Raw genomic sequence first — 17,755 nt, 5'->3', positions numbered from 1 at the left:
GTTGTGGCAGACGGCTAAGCAGTGAAACGCAGTGATATGGCAGAAAGATGAAGCACCATGGAGGTTTGTTTTTTATTTCATTGCTACAGGAATACTGGAATACTCTGCACAGGTTTTGCATAAGCTGATTAAAGTCGTATGGTTGAGGTAAATATAAAATGAGCAGGCTTGAATTCTTATGGGTTAATGTATAGACCTTTTATGTTGCCTTTAAGTGGCATGTGTATTGATCAGACGCTTACTTAAATAAATTGGTGAGGTAATTTTGAAAGCAACCACTGATTGACACTGTGAGAGTGGAGGATAATGGGTTGTATACTGCAGGGTTCCAATGCCTTAAGGAAAAGATTGGAATATTAGTGTTATCTCCATCCATCCATCCATACATACATACATACATAAATAAAGGTTTGTTATATAAATCGAAACTGTAAATTTTAGTTTTGAAAAGTCTGGAATGTCGTCATGAAGAGTGCTTCATACAGTGATGCCAACAAGCAGCAAACAGCGAAACGCACTGTGAACACATGAATGATGCGAACAAAAATTCAAATGAAACAGAAAAATACTGCAAAATAAAAAATAATAATAATAATTGCAAGCGCAAAAAATGGAAGCTAAATCCTAAAAGCAGCAAAACAAATTCAAACAAAAAATGCTGCGACTGCAGGAAATGCAAGCGGAAGGGAAAATGCAGCAAATAGTAAAAACAACAGCAGATATGAATTGTTGCAAACTCACTCCACAAACGGAAGTGCTTCAGAGTCCTAGCTGGAGTCGACCCCAAATCGTATGGGACCAAACCCTCAGTAAAGATGGAATGTTACGATTTAATAGGATGTTCAGAAAAAAGGAAATAGGAAAAGTTGTGTTATAATTCATAACACAACACATGTAAAAGCTCTATAGTCTTTTACAATATTATAAAGCTACGACATATTCACCTAGGTAATATGACCTACTCCATGGAGTAGGTCATATTACTCCCCCTAGTGGCCTGAATGACTTCCGTTTAGTGGACACAGTGTTTGGTGTAATACATACTGTTGTTTGTATCATACTGCTATGGTGTTTAATACTCCACCAAAATAGTCTTGCTATATATATATATATATATCTATGTTTATATATATATATATATATATATATATATATATATATATGTGTGTGTGTGTGTATTTCTGCTCTCATTTCCTGTGATTGCAACATTTTTTGTTTGCATTTGTTTTGTTTTGTTGATTGTAGATTTTTGCTACTATTTTCTGGGAGTGCAGCAGTTTTTGTTTTTCTGTTTCTTTTTTTCCCATTTGTTTGTTATGATGTTTTGCCTTGTTTCACGTGGTTGCTTTACATTAAACTAAAACAAGAAGAAGTGTCTTTTTTAGCTTCTTTTTGAGCAAAGAAGTGTCTTGTTCAAAAAGAAGCAAGACACTTCTTGCTTCTTACACCAGAACAAACTGGTGTAACCTTATTTCTAAGAATGTTTCATTGTTAAACCATTTCCTCATTCAGACACTTCAAGATGAATCTTACGATAGCAGGCTAAACCCAACAAGATGACTCTCTACCAAATCTGACCTGATGTCTTGCCTGCACACCAAGCCCAAGTCAGTATCTATGTTTATCGGCTTCCAGACATTAACGCCCACCCCCTCGCACATGCACTTCCATCTGACACGCCTGCATACACTCTCGTTGACTGAAACACGTCTGGTGCCCTTGAGCTCTAAATGGTGTAGCAGCGGCTCCACAAAGGGGATGACTACACGAGGAGTCACCTGCAATCCACGATTAGACGATTTCAGCAGGGCCTGCCACCAATAGGTGCTGACATGTGGAACTGTGCTAAGCATTATTCCACACAGCTAGTGGAGGAGACCTACTTCACTGGCCCAACAGGACCCCATCTCCCTGCTGCTGCCCCCTCCTCTGAGACTTACCAGGGCAGACAACGCAAAAGGAGAGTTCATCATTTATGCATGTGCGAGATTTATAATTGAACAAATGACTTCTTCTTTTTGGTGTGTTTTTCAGCAAAGCTAAATCTAACATTAGGACAGCCTAATGTTAGTCAGAAGTGATTTTATTGTGGTGTTTTCATTAAGCAATCAATGACTGCATTTTCAGTGTCAGTGTTATGTATTTTATAGCACAATTAAGTAACTACATTAACTTCAATTGTTCTATCACATATGACTTAAAATAAATTTAACTTAGTAATTTAACGCCTTGAAATTGGGCCTTTGTCTCTTTAAAAGCTCCTACTCTGTCTGAAACTCCGCCCCCAGGAAGTCATCGCAACAACACTCCTCTATTAACCTTTTAACAACATTTTCACCAGCATTTCACTGAGAAGTAGCTCTTATAATGAGCTCTGCAGATGCACAGTTTGCTAATTGCTGCTGGCTAGTCTGAAGGAACCGAGTGGGGGAGTTATGAGGGAAGGGTGCTCAGCCGAATGGTTGCCACGGGAGAGTAAATAATTTCTTAAACATGTATGAAAGAGTCAAAGCAACACTCCGGGTATGTTTTTGATGAGAGAATAACATAATATTGAGTAAAGCTCAATAAGTTGGATTTTACATAACACTGCCCCTTTAATGTGTCAATGTTGACAAAAGAAGAGAAGCTTTATGAAAAAAGAAAGAGGAAACCTTACTGTACGAAACTGTTTTTCATCTATTTAATAAATGCAAAGAAATATTCTTCAGAGACAGCCTTCAGATATTTCTCTATCAGCCTGAGAGCCGACCGACTATCGACAGAATCCACATGAAAATTTCATCACATCTCTCCAGATTTCGTTGCCAGCCCCCGCTTTTGATCTCACGCCCGTGTCTCCGGAATCATCAACGCATCTTCAGAAATGCGCTCCGCCACTTTTACTGAGCGCATCTGCGAGCGGCACATCTGTTTGTGCGCGGCATCTTACTTTTCATGCCAGCCATTAACGAGATTATCATTTAACAGCCGTGCACACAAACACACTCGATGACAGCCAACAGCCGCCCACATGTTGTCTCTCTTGCTCGCGAGCGAGCGTTATTAAAATAGTCTGGGATTCACAGCTGCACATTCGAATAATATGTCATAAAAATACAAATTGGGTTTATGTAATTTCTGCTTTATTAGATAATTCTCGGGGAAAAGTCACACACTGTTAGGTTTGCCTTCAAACAAACAATCCTTGTTATTTAACAATGAAAAGTGTCTGCCTGCAGGTGTCTTTTTCATGTTTCTTCCCTTCTTCAACTCCAGGCTTTGTTGACATTTTTGCACTCATGTATAAAATCTTAATATCTTGGTGGCAGATATTAAGGTTATATTATTTGCCAAAATATATGCTTTAATTAATATTAATTTATGTCAGTTTTCGCAAACCACACTAATCGGATCAGGTCACCAACTGACCCAGTGTTTTTTTTTTTTTCCACTTCGAAGCATTGCTGGCTCAGGAAAAGTGTTTATGCCTGAAATGTTGTGATATTTGTTCTGTCCTGCATTGCACCAATGTACTTTGCTGAGATTTGAACACTTAGCCTAACTGTAAACACAAACCACATTAATGGAGTCAGAAATGCAGTTTAAAAAGTCTGCGGTAAGATATCTGAAGAAACAAAGAGCAGCTTTTCGTTTCTACTCACTTTTGATCTGCTTGCTCCATTTCATGAGCGATCCAGTCGACGATGAATACAGGTCAGATCGAATTTTTATTTTTGTCGTTCTCTAAAACGGACATCTGCAGAAACAAAATTAAATTAAATTTAAACATAGTTATATCTCCCTGCCTTGGATTTTGCGAACGTTGCCTGAAGTAAACGATGATACAACATCAGCTTCCTAAGGGAGATATTACTGCTCTCGGGCCAAAATGTTGCAAACACCAAAATGTTCCATCTTCACTCTTCAGCATTTTTTGTGAAAATCAGCTCAGTTGATCCACATCCTCATCTTTCTGTGGTTTAATTGGTGGACATCTATCATTATTGCAATTAATCCGTTAATCGCATGACCAATTAAAATGAGCTTGATCATTTCCACTCTAACGATTAATATATTTTGTGGGCCAGTTTTGTTTACAGACACCCGGCCAGGCCTGCACATTCGTTTAGAAGTATCAAAAACGGCATGTGACTTTGAACAAAAAGGATCGAATTTATATTTAGAATTCAAATTTTGTTTGTTTTTTTGTCTTGTTTTGTTTATTTTTATTTTTTAAAGGGATGAGGGAGAAGGTGGAGAGTAAATTTTTTATAAAAATAAAATCAAGTTTAAGCTGTTATTTTTTTTTTTCAACTTGAACTCAACTTGTCTCGTGCCATCCTGCCACAACAAAAGTGTGGAAAATACATATTTTTGTAAAAGTTACATACTGCAGCTTTAATGTTTATTAAAATATGCATTTTCCTTCATATTTAGACCCATGAAACGTGTTTCTTTATATACACATACCCATGGAAAAATAAGAAATAGCAGCTTTATCAGCACAGGACATTCCAAGTCGTCATCTTCTTTTCTTTATGGTCTTTCCTTTGTTTCTCCTTCACTGTTAAATTTGACCTACCTCCATTTTGAGAGCTTTCCTTTTCCCACCTTGCCCTCAACCCCTCAACCCCCCCCACACTTACTATTTTTCGTAAACCCCCCACCCCCCACCCCACGCTGAAACATGAATGCACCGCCGATGAATCCAGGGTGAACCGTTGGGATCTGGGTGGGGTTCGCCTCCCCATCAGTTGCCACCGTCTTTACGGATCAGCCAGCTGTAAAAAGCTGATGGTGGCGGCGGAGGTGGTCTCCATTTTTTATGAGTTGGTGCAAATCATTTTATTGAGACAAAAGCAGTTATGAGGCAGGCTCTCCTCTCCTCATCACTCAGTCACTCTTTAAACATGCTGGGACCATAGCCCGCCTGATGGCCGCTTGTTCTCATTTAGAATACAATTTCTCTGATGGATGATTACAGCCAAATGCTACTATACTGGGAAGGTGGATGAATGTGAATATATTATTCCAATGTGAAGAGATAACGCACTCTAAACAGATCCAGACAGCATCTAAATTGGGTTGTTATTTCCTGTGGTTTGTGTTATTATTCTTAACTTGTGATCCAGATCTGAAACCTAAGGAATTTTCAGCTTTTTCTTGTATAAAAATGCTGATTGGTTTAAATTTTTAACTGTTTAAACTAGTTTATAATTGTGACATTATAATGTTTTCTTACATTACCTTTAAGTTATTTAGTCCATAAAACCACTTATGGAGTCTGTGGTATTACCTGGAGTCGCACATAATCGCGCACTGTCCCAGTAACAGGCGGTTCCGTTTGCTTTCGTGGGGCCAAGAGGACTCAGCGGTATTTAGGAGATCATTACCAGAAATGTGGACAGATGGTGAGAGCCAATACTGAAACAGTCATACACATAAATGCCTCAAGCTTCCCGCTATTCATAACAGATGCTGTGATTTTATGATCATCTTGATGGCAGATTTTCCTACTTGAGAAAACCCATGACAAGCTGTTACTCTGTGTGATTACAAGGCCGTAAATTAACCACCGAGAGGGCCCCCGTGTATCACTGCAGGGCGAGCGCGATGTTTATTAAGCTCGCTTCTCTGATTTTGCCTCAAACGCTGGACCTTTCTTGTGCCTAAACCCTGTTTATGCAAGAGTGTGGTACAGTGTTTGTCAGCGCAGTCCGTCTCTGCGAACACCCACAGCAAATAGTTCTTCATCTGAACAGTGCCTGAAAGCATGTGGGGCATTTTGTATTATATGACATACTTTTTTCCAAGTAGGGATGATTTTTGCAAAATACAACTGCAACAAAAACCTAGTGCACAAGCTTGAACTCTCTGGATGTTCTCTATTACACACAATGTCAAAATAGCATGTACAACCTCAAATATATGCTTACATTTCCCTAAATATTGTAGTGCTGCAGGTTAAACATGGTCTTTAACATTATCAGGCCTTATTGTCATCAATACTTTCAAATGTCTGTGGCCTGCAGCTTATCTTGGTTCTCCAAAAAGGATTTCATTGCCACCACTCATTCGACTGACCAACGTGTAGAACAACAGGAAGGTCTAAAGAGCTCAGTGAAGTGAAGGGGAACTTTATATTTATCCTAAAATTACAACTTCTTTTCTTTTCTTGTAGAATACCTTTTGATTGACCGTCAATTGAAACAAATGCAGATGTTATTCAGCTGTGTCACCCTTTCACAAGGTCCAAAACTGTCAACCTCAGATTAAAGGTGGCCTGTTATGCTTCCTTGATCAGGTTTGGATGGGCCTATATGGGCTACATAAAGCATGTTCATTACTTTTTTTGAGCAAAATCCTTCTTAAATAGTTATATTTTAGTCTAGTCAGTCCTGCATATTTGGAGCTGCTTTAGGGCCTCGTGTCACTTTAAATCTAAATAAGCTGCTGCTAGCCAAACCGCCCACCAATATATCATACAGTATTAGGGATTGTTCTGATTATTTATTGTATAAATATTAATACTGAAATAAATCAATTCAGAATGAGGACCCAAACTAGCAAAATACTTCAAAAAGTACGCGGTTGGGTTGCTTGGAGTATTTAATCAAGTATTAGTGAAATATATGAATGTTTGTGAGCCTCTATGTATAATTCTGAACCTGTATGCTTTAGAGAAAATTCACAATTACTTCAAAAGCTCAAATTTTTGTAAGTCACTCAAGTTTTATATTGTGCAGTCACCACCCTGGGAAAAGAACGGATCAAATAAATCATTAAAAAGTCCAAGTTAAATGTGCTATTCATGCCTATTACGACTGACCATATCCAAGTTTGTACCGCGATTTCCTTTTCGTCTCCTTCGCCGTCTTCTGACACCTTTTGGATCAGAAACGGCAGCCAGCCTTGTATCTGTCGACAGGCCTTCCTCTCTCAACACCTCTGGGCCCGGCCCTCGGAGTACTGCATGTGTGAAGTGAGTCTAGCTCTAAATGTGCAGAAACATGTGTTTGCCACGTTGTTTGTTTGCTGTAGCATGTTGAACGACCAGTGGGTGGAAGTGGCTGGTGACTCGAGAACGCTCATTAGGAATTTATGAAGCGCTAAAATGTTTGGTCTCCAGGGAGGGGGGATTGGCAGCTGTCGCGCAGCCAAGCAAGTGGGCTGGCGACAGGAGGAGGGATCCCACATTAGCACAGAGTGGAGGCTGCGGTGTACGGCAGCGGCGCCTGAAATATTTACAGTAGGTTACTGACACTGGTGGTTTATGCAACAGCTTTACAAGGCTGCTCCTATCACAGAGCACGCAACGTAGAGGCAGCCTTTGAATATTAACTGATTTTATGTTGTTTGTAGCTGCTCAGCAGATGGCATCAAAATAATTCACCAATAATCACATGATCTTCAGCTTTGGCTCTAAACATGCAATTATCCAGAATTTTAGGATCGATCTTTTCAACCACTTTCTTTTCTGTTTTTGACAGAGGTTTTGCAGTATTTATTAGTTGCACTGTAGTAAAAAGTTTAGTAACACTTGTTTAATTACCAACTTAAAAGACCTGTTGAGATACAAAATGTCCATAAACTGGGAGTATTTAAACAAAATTTTGTTCTCAATTGATTAACTGGACAATCCTGCATTACCCTGTATAATTCATATTGGTTACGGGCAATTGTTGTTCCAAGGTGAATCAGTGGCTTGATCTTGGTGGGTTGACTTCAGCTTACTATTCCACTTTGAGACCTTTTAGTTTGTTGCGAAGGCTACTAAACTAAACATGTGTGGTTCACTAAAAAAAGTTGCACAAAATGGGAATAGTGCCGCTGCAACCCCGCCAGGCCAGACTAAAAACAAACAATGATCGCTGTGGATTATATGCTGATTTGTAAACTGTTTAAAGAAAAGACGAAGAGTAGAAGAAAAAAGCTAAGAAAATAAAGGGAGGAATTTCTTACCCGCAAATTCATGCATTGTTTTTGGGCGCAGAGATGAAAAACCAGCGACACTCCCTGTGTCATATCTGTTTTTCTTCCTCTGCTCCTGATGACCCATGGTTTTCTTTATTTACTTTGTGTATGTCGCTACCCTTTAACCAAGGGTTGCTTGGTCCATGTTGATGTGCGTAGTAAGTGTAGGTGAAGTCAGTGTATACTACCGTCTGAGTCCGCTGCGCATCTATTGAATAGATTTATGTACGAGTACGTATTCAAATTTAATGTATCAGATGAATGAGCAATGTTTCTGTTGAGTCTGTTATTAAAGCATGTCATTAAAAAGGTATAAACTTTTTAAAACCTTGATATCTTCTTGATGCATGCATAGTCAGGGGTAAGGATAACCTGGTGAAAACCAGCCCTTATTTGCTTAATCAAGAGTGTCTGAGCTCGCAGCTGTTGAGAAACGATTGGTTCTAACAGGCATGGATTGTGTTACGGTTTTAAATTTCACCCAATTGCTAACGTTTGCCGCTGGTATGAAGCTTACTGGAAATTTGGAAATTGCCTGCATTGTAAACTGCTGTCCTCCAGTGCGAAGAGAGAAGTGCTCATCCGAATGAAGCAAATGTTAATGACAATTCAGTATTTGGAAACGTGTCCAACGCGGGCTTAACGGCTTCGTTCACTTCTGAAACTACAGGCAGGCTACAATTCTTAACAGCGCAGAAAATCGGCGCCATTTTTCACCATTTCTCCTTCTAGTCACTGACTAGCCAGGTAGAAAAATCTACTGGAGGGAATCCAAGTGAAGGGGAGAAAGTCCAGACTGAGCTGTAAATGAGATTTTTTTTTTTTAAGCGGAATTGTACAGGAAGGGAACAGAGGAAAAAAGACTAGAAATCCTAAGTTCAGGTGCTACTAAGAGTTAGGCTGGTAAGGGTTTGGCTGTTGGTCATTATTATACAAAGCAACTGCATTTCTTCATGGATTTGTTTAAAAATGTTTATGGATCATGTAACAATTATCCAGTGATGGATGGAAGTACTTTGACATTTTTAAATACATAGTTCCCCTTATCAAGTAAACATGGTGCTTTGAACTCTTCCACAAATGTTTGACAGATATTTGGTTGTCTGTCATTTATTTTAAATGAAAATGCTTCCAGCTTTGTTTTAGGCTGTTGTTTCTCTTTTGCTAAAAGTGTAGTAGGAGTATATGTAACTGTGGATCTGTCAATAATTGCTGACAGTTATGGTGAAGGTCCTGGCTTCACACTGGCAATGTGGGTTGACTAATGTATTCAGAAGTGTATCGCATCACATTGACTGCTGTGAAAATTAGAGTTTTGGCTGCATGTTGTATGTAAAGAACTGTATTAAAGTGTGTTTTCTGTCCTCAGTGATTGATGACAGTAATATTATATACTAGTAATATTAGAGATCTGTTGAAGCTTTTGGACTCATCAGATTCCCTCGTGAATAATGTGGAGATTTACAGTAGCTCTAGCTGATGAAGTTAGAGCTTGAAAAATATTGTTAACGTCTCTATTTGAAGAACATTTTCATTTTTACATCAAAGCATCTGGTTGTGGATACATTTTGCTTTGTGGTCAAAATGAGTTCACTCATTTTAGCTGGAATGTTTTTTATACAACAAGGACCCTTTTTCAGACAAAATAAGATGGTTGCAGTCTAAATCCACTACTTTTGTCCTTACAACATGCTACTGTAAGTAGCATGTTGACTACTACACCTGAAGTAGTCAGCATGCTAGGAGGCTACAGGTTAGCACTATAAAAACAATAAACTAACACTTTTTAGGTTCAAAAAGCAGGATTATAATTACGGTTTATTACAATTTTGTAATCTTATGTTCCCTCTCTCTCTCTCTCTTTCTTTGCAGTTTTCTGTGAAGATCTACGTTCCAGCTTATATTTTGTCAATGCATCTGTGCAAGAGGTAGTGTTTGCCAGCACCACAGGGACATCGGTGCCCTGTCCCGCTGCAGGCGTGCCCCCTGTCTCACTGCGCTGGTACCTGGCCACCGGCGAGGAGATCTATGATGTGCCAGGGATCCGCCATGTGCACCCCAATGGCACCCTTCAGATCTTCCACATCCCCCCTTCCAGCTTCAGCAAACTCATCCACGACAACACTTACTATTGCACAGCGGAGAACCCCTCAGGGAGAATCAGGAGCCAAGATGTCCACATCAAGGCCGGTCAGTTTTTTGTTTTTCCCCCTTCCTCTTTGAATGTCTCTGCCACCGATTGATTTGCTGTAACCCTGGAAATGAACGTTGCACTGAAGAGAGGTTGTTTGTCTGAACTCTGCCTGCGTTGTTTTCTAGCGTAAACACTGCACACCTCTCTGTCCCTCTACCTGTAGTCCTACGAGAGCCGTACACTGTCCGGGTGGAGGACCAGAAAGCCATGAGAGGCAATGTGGCGGTCTTCAAGTGCATTATCCCTGCCTCAGTGGAGGCCTACATCACTGTTGTGTCCTGGGAGAAAGACACAATGTCAATCAATGCTGAAAGTAAGGCATTACACCTCTTTCTTCTATAACAACCAAGGCGAGGATGTTTGCTAGCCTGTGACACGCTCAGATAGTGGTATACATGCAGATGGGAATCCTTGGTGAGGTTTGTCTTGCTTGGACCTCTCGGGCGTGCTGATATTCCTATTTGGCTTTTGGTTGTTTTTTTTTTAATTCTCTTGAAACAACAGTGCTTCCATGAGTGCCACTGCAGAGAGGGCTGTTTCTCTACATCTGTCTGACCCGATGACGGCAGGCAGGGTCCTGCTCGCCCTCCTTTTGCCCCGTCTTCCACGAGAGTGCTGGCTGCCAGCCGTGTCACTTAGTCTCAGTGTATTGACCCATTTCTCCGGCTGATAGGATGCATTGCGGCGCGCCGATCATTCAAATCACTTAAATGGAACGCTCTTCTGCGTGATTGTTTCCCAGCCCTGGGGGGAAAATTCACTTTATGTGGGGCATTTAGCAAACTCAATAGACGAGTGCTAATGTCATTTTGCTTTTGGATGGAGGGCAAGTGCTGGCTAGCCATTGCTTTTCCCTTTTTCTTTTTTTTTGTTTTGTTGACGTTTCACATTTGTCCACTAAGGAAATATCGGCCATGTTGAAATCTATATCAATCTCTAAATTGATTTTTGTGCTAGCATGTTCTGTGATGTCCCTGAACTGTTTGTTGTCTCGCTGCCAATGGTTTGGCGGTGCAAAGTCGCGTGAGCTGGTATGATTTACTCACAATTAGACAAGTTTTACTCTGGAACAGTTTTTACACAAGTATTGAAAAGCATACTGGCCGTTTCGGTGTTGTGCTTTTCATAGATTTGGGTCACAACTTTATTGATAGAGTGGAGTTTACAGGACTTCTGAGAGCTGAGATACTCATGTAGTTGAATTGTTTTCATTTGTCCAAAACACCACAGGGATCCTGACTAATTTCATAAACAACCTGTGTATGATAGAGAGGTAAAGGCATTTGTAGGGTTTTATATTCTTCCAGCACCATTGCAATGACAGGCTGATGTACCAAAGTGTGATGGGGGTAAAGCAGGAAGTACAACAAGCTGCTATATTCTGATTAAGCCCCAGTCATGAGCCATCGATCAACAAACATAACTTTTCATTTGCTAGCTTTAATCTTACATTCTTTTTTCCTGCACAAGTATTTCTGTTTTATTTTGACCAGAAAGATTCCTAAAAAATCTCAGTTTGTCTTCCATATTTTTCTTCCTGTCAGCTCATCAGCAAAAAGCAGGTAGAGAGGGAACACTCCTACCCCACCTGTGCTGCATTCAGCTGGAAACAACTCAGGCACCTTATCTGGCGTCTAAGTAAAAGGTTGTAAAAACGTGGGGCAGTACAGTGAAAAACATCCATTTTTTTAACCCTTAGCAAACCTTTATATCCATTAGTTCTGCAGCAGAAGTACAATTGCGGCTGGCAGCGTTGTGGCAAGCTTGTGGAAACTAAAAATGTGAATCTTTGACTGAGAATTTGAAACATCTTTTCCTCATTACTTTTATAGTGAAAGTTGCAAATTTTAACAAGGTGCTCATCTCTGCCAGTAAAAAAAAAAATCCTCCCATCTGGAGCCATCAGCCATGTAAATGCTGTCAAAAAAATCATCCAGCCACCAATCCACTGCTCTCCTGCATGCTAAATAATGGATGACAGAAGCCTATGAATCTATGAGCAAGTGGTCTTTATTCACGTCTCAATGCACGCACCCTGCATCGCATCGTCCATTTACCTCATTCTCTGCTACACAGTTTTTAAGTGCACTGTCTGTGTGTGTGTGTGTGTGTGTGTGTGTGTGTGTGTGTGTGTGTGTGTGTGTGTGTGTGTGTGTGTGGGGGTGTGTGTGTGTGTGTGTGTGTGTGTGTGTGTGTGACAGCTCCACATAAGACGGCTCAACCCCTCAACCTCAAGACCAACCCAGGGCATTTCACAATTCAATTATTTAAAATCGTATCAACACTTTGACAAAGACAAAAAAGCTTTAAGAAATAAAGCTTTTCTGTCTCCAGCATGAATAATTGACCGGGACTCTTCACTTTAAGAGATGGAGCTTAGACAGAGGTTCGACATTCCTGCTGCCGGCCTCACTGGACTGGACGTTTTCGAGCTGTTGCAGGGCAGACTAACAGAAGACTTATGCAAGGATCCTTTTGTGCATTTGAAAAGATTTTCAATTTATGATGAAAAGCGCTTTAGGGTCATCGCATGCTGGCAAAGTAACTGGCATTGCTCACTTGTTTTTCCCTGCTTTTTTTTTCCAATACAAAAGAACCGTCAGAAGAGTCTCTTCTTGGAAAAGATGAGTTTGATTTATCACAAAGGGAATCACTGGAAACATTTACCAGATTAGATCAAGAGAGCAGAGTTGCCTGTTGATTAGATAAAGGAAAGGTGTGAAGACATTTTGGAGGGATTTTTATTCTTTACATTTCACACAGGTAGGACATTCACACTGAATGCCAAAGAGCTTATTTGCGTTCTTATACTTACTCAAGCATAGTTGACTGTCCAAGGAAACAAACTCTGATCCGTTCAAAACCAACCAAACAGCTCTGGTCCCCTTAGAGAAATATTAATATATTCTAGAAAATGTAACTTTGTACAGAAATGACATTCTTTTGTTTGTCTGTTTATGGTTTCTGTTTAAGGATAAAATCCAGTCTGAATAGTTTCCTCCAGTAAAATATATTGATACCACTGACAGATTTTGGTTGGAGGAAATCTTTACACATTTCTTCTGATTTCAGTGAATATTTTGGAGTTTCCTAGTCAGATTCCTAATTTGAATCTGATGGAAAATATGTGGAAGAAGCTAAAGATGAAGGTGATGGCAGTGAAGCCTCCAGCCTCAAAATCTCTCAGCTCATCGCCAGGTAAATTGTGAAAACATGGAAAGTATGCACACAAAAAAAATGTAATTAAGTTTGATGACTATAATGCTTATGCAGACTTGATTGAGACTGATATAGATTATTTTTTATATGTCATTAATAAAATGTAAATAACAAATATAGTTTTTTTTTCCAAATAGGATGCTCCTTTTAAATTGCTTTATTAGCTTTATTGGGGATGCTTGCTAAAGACAGGTGCATATATATATATATACAGTATATACATATATATATATATAAATAAATAAAACGATGCTTAGCCTGGTGGGGACACAAGTAATGCCTGGTGGTCCGCCAGGCTTATAATACACTAGGGTAAAAACTGAATTTAAATCTAAATCTACCATGTGTATTAATAATTTTGGTCTTTATTGTAGGTTTTACATGTTTTTGTGGGACTAAATCAGTTACCTACCGCTTCAACACCTTTATTGTGCACCATTCTGATGAAGCTGTTCCTGTTATGTGAATGTGGCTTTTTTAAAATTCATCTCCTTGTAGAAAATGGCTGGTGCTGGCAGAATGGCGGAAAAGCACAAGAAATTTGTGTGCATATGTAGGTTAGAATGAAAGGGCAGCAAATACTTCATTTTAATCATTTGTCCAATGTATTTCTTAGAAGTTGGAGAAAACAAAAAGCAGCCCATCTAAATGCAGATTGTACCTGGTAGAGCTGTGTGCCTTGTCTGCAGGGTTGGCTCTCTGGATGTATTGGGGTGATGTGTGTGGCTGCGGCTGTGCTGCTGAGCAGGGCCATTCCCCCAGGTGCAGCCTTTGCTGCAGTCACTGAGGAGGCCTTGTAGTCATTTGCCCCAGCCTGATGCTGTCTGCTCTGCATTCAGCACCCGTCGGGGCGAGAGGGGGCCAGCCCCCCCAGCAGTATACTGCGGACACACACACACACACACACACACACACACACACACACACACACACACACACACACACACACACACACACACACACACACACACAAGGGGGCTTTTTTTCATTCAGCACACGACCAAAACACAAAGGCCATTGGCCATCACACAGATTCTCTTTGCCTTGCTCATCTCTCCCTCCACTTCCTTTGGTTTCATCGTTCGTGTCTGAATTTATTGCTCTGCTTCTCCAGCTTTTTCAAGCCAATGTATTGTTACATAAACATAGCTCTAAAATCCAATTATATAAAATTGTCAAATAAAATTATGGAGGCTTATTTGATATCTGATAATAATTCATTCTGGAGCCAAATTGTTTGTTGACGATTAAGATACGGTATGTTTTCTTCGACCCCCAGTCCTTCACCAATGCCCCGAAGCTCCAAAGCATCTGGTACTTCTCTCCAGGTGTGGTGCACCCTGGACAGGTTGCCAGACCGTCTCAGGGCAACATGGAGACATACTTGAGAAACAAAAACCAAAAGGGCAATGTAGCATAGCCAATTAACCTAACAAAGCATGCTTTGTGGAATCCAGAGTAGCCAGAGAAAACCTATGCATGCACAAACAGAACAAGCCAACTCCTCGCTGATGGACGCTGTTTAGATAAAACCCAGGAGCTTCTTGATACAAAGCAACAGGGTTAACAACTGTTCCACCGTTTGCCTAGAAAGTCCACAGGACCGTAGAATTCCTGATTGGTTAGTAGATTGGTCCGATACATATTTTAAGAAAGATTTCACTATTGAAGACTGATGTGGTGACTGGATCGCACCCCAGTTTCTAAAACATGCAGTTGCACCGTTTTAATGTGTGCATGTGCGATGGAAACTTTTTCTCCATTTGTAAATGAACTATCAAAATTTAAAGACTTTTTTGAACTTTACTTCATCTTATGATGCTATTCCTTCATCAAAAACAAAGCTGGAGTGCTATCGTGTTTCTCATGCATGTTTGAGAAATCCTGCCGTCTCCCATGGCAACCATTCAGTTGTGCAAAACACCCGGGTGGACCTAGTGTCACCTTCGAGGCGAAGCTCCTCCTCGGAGGTGCAGTTTCCGAGCGTCCAGCTTCCACCTCACAGAGCAGCCGTCCCCGGCAAATCCTCCACTCGGCTCCTTCAGACTAGCAAGCAGCAATTGGCAAACATCTGGTGGAACTGCGCATCTGCTGAGGTCATTATGCGAGCTGCTTCTCAGTGCAGCGCTGGTAGAAACTTTGTGAAAGGGTTAATAGAGGAGTGATGTTGCGATGACTTCCTGAAGGCGGAGTTTCAAGAGAAAGAGCAGACGTTTTTAAAGAGACAGAGACCCAATTTCAAGGTGTCAAAAGAAATTTCGCTTTGTAATTTAAGTCATATTTGATGTGTACAGTATTTTTATAGTAACGGAAGGTAACGTGAAGTAAAAATGCCTCACACTCTTTAAGATATTCCTGAAAAAATATGTTTAGCCATCTTCTGCTAACATGTAGAGGAGATTTGCCATTTGCTCACTGAAGAAATTTCCAGTAGCTTTATCCAAGTGTTTGTGAAATGCTTTGGTCACTAACCAATGTAAATACAGAAAACCTTTATGAACTCTTAGCTGTTCTCGAGTCTGTTCTTGATTTAACTAGGAACCCAAGGCAGCATTGCGCTCCGATCTGAGAGTGAACAAAAAACAATTATACCAAACACCAACAATACAACAACCAGCGATTCGCTCGTTGTTCTTCATGGCTACCACCGTTACAGAGCAGTAAACGTATATATAGAAAGTAGGACTGGAGGTAATCCTCAGCCCACAGGTAGTGTGGGATAATGACCGGCTTTTGTTGAGGGAAGCTCTGCAGCTCACTCGCTGTCAGTTTTGCCCTTTTCTTAGAATTCATGTAGGAAGCGTCGCCTTTGGCTGAGCGCAACCTTGAGCTAAGGGGCTGGAGAGGGTGTGTAATGGCTTTACTGGTCCCAGTGTGGAAGGATATATATGGAGGGGGAGGAAGAAAAAGGATAACTAAGTCCTTCTTGCTCCCGTTTTCGTTCTCTCCTTCCTCTGCCTTCCGCTGTCGACAGGCAGGGTTGGTAATGTGACGTGTGACAGGCTGTACGCTGTTCTTTCCTCGGCGTTTGTCGTTCCGGCTGCTGTGACTGACCGGAGCGTCGTTATCCACTAGGAAAAAATGGGTCAGGTGGCCTGCGGAGAATGGCGAAGGGGCGGATGCACCTACACATGCATCCCGCTCAGGGTGGGGCCACACCGTGTGGCGGAGCGGCTCCCAACGTTGGAAAAATCAAAATAAATCCGGGTTGCGTTTGGCGAGCGTGCGAGTTGTGTCTCTCCTCACACCCATTGGCCGGAGCTTTGGCAAGATAAATACAGGGTAGCACTGAAAGGAGAGGGGAGGAAGAAAAAAAAAGCTGGGAAGAAAATCAATACCTGTGTGCATAAATCTGGCTGCAGCTGCCACAAAGGATTATGGGAACATGACGGTTGGATACGGTGGGGCTGGGCGGTGTGCAGGCAGCATGATAAACACAGAATCAGGACCTGAAAACGACAGGAGATTAAAAATAAGACCTGTACCGATTAGGGCTGAACCTTGTCAGAATTACAGTAACGGTTTGGAAATCCAGGTAGGTTCGGTCGTTTGAAAAGTGAGATTTGTTTCCATGATTGGGTGATAAACTGCGTTACAGGGTAGCTGTGCTTTAAAGGCTTCCTCCTGGTGGAATACATGAGTGCATATGTAACAGCCTGCTGACCCTCAGTGAGCTTTCCACATTACTGTTCTCCACGCAGCCTGCTGCTCCAGTCGTAGCCTGAGACTGACAGAGATATTAATTAAATTGGCTGATGCTCTCTCTCCTTCTCTCTCTCCCTCTCTCTCTTTATCTTTTTCTCTCTCTGCTGCAATGATCACGCTCCCACCTCCGTACTGTGCTGTTTGCTCGCCAATAACCGCAATTTGTTCTTTATTAAACTCTTGGGGCTGCGAACAATTAGGGTGTGAGCTAGAGGTGTGTGTTGGTGTGTGTGCGCATGCATATTTTGAAGCACATGCTGGGCTGCAGGAGGAGAAGGAGGAGAAGGAGGAGGAGGAGGAGGAGGAGGGGATTTTGGGGGGGAAGAAGCTAAACACTGTTTAATCTTTGATAAACAGCGAGGTCTCCTTTGTGCAGCTGCAGTTTGGCACGTCTTCTCCTCCATGCCGCTCAGCGCGGCGTTGGACCGGCTCATGGCTGCTGCCTCCGCCGCTCCTCAGCCTGGACGTGAGCCAGGTCATGTGTGGCTCCACGCCAGAGCACAGATTAGCTATAAGTGCAACATGAGCTAACAGTGGAAGGAGCCACCGATTAATTGGCACTTAGACTTTCTGTGGCTCGTATGGACTCAGGACTGCAGACTATCGCCTGGGTCATAGATGTCCTCTGGTTTTTAGACATGTTCTCACAATGTGAGGGTTGAAAGTATGTAAATAAATATT

The 17,755-nt window shown here is 41.3% G+C and overlaps 1 protein-coding gene across 1 annotated transcript in view; it reads left to right on the top strand.

Moving 5' to 3' along the window:
* dscama (Down syndrome cell adhesion molecule a) overlaps positions 1–17,755 on the top strand; it is a 101,636-nt gene that overhangs the window by 19,465 nt on the left and 64,416 nt on the right. Inside the window, exons 2-3 of the mRNA XM_015001131.2 lie at positions 9,829–10,146; positions 10,314–10,463. Coding sequence (XP_014856617.2) covers positions 9,829–10,146; positions 10,314–10,463 — 468 coding nt within the window. The remainder of the gene's footprint in view (positions 1–9,828; positions 10,147–10,313; positions 10,464–17,755) is intronic.

This window comes from Poecilia mexicana, unplaced genomic scaffold (genome assembly GCF_051168715.1).
Source record: "Poecilia mexicana isolate PSO_F unplaced genomic scaffold, ASM5116871v1 scaffold_14, whole genome shotgun sequence".
Lineage (NCBI taxonomy): Eukaryota > Metazoa > Chordata > Actinopteri > Cyprinodontiformes > Poeciliidae > Poecilia > Poecilia mexicana.
The sequence above is the reverse complement of the archived record's forward strand: the minus strand, read 5'-3'. Positions and strand labels throughout refer to the sequence as shown.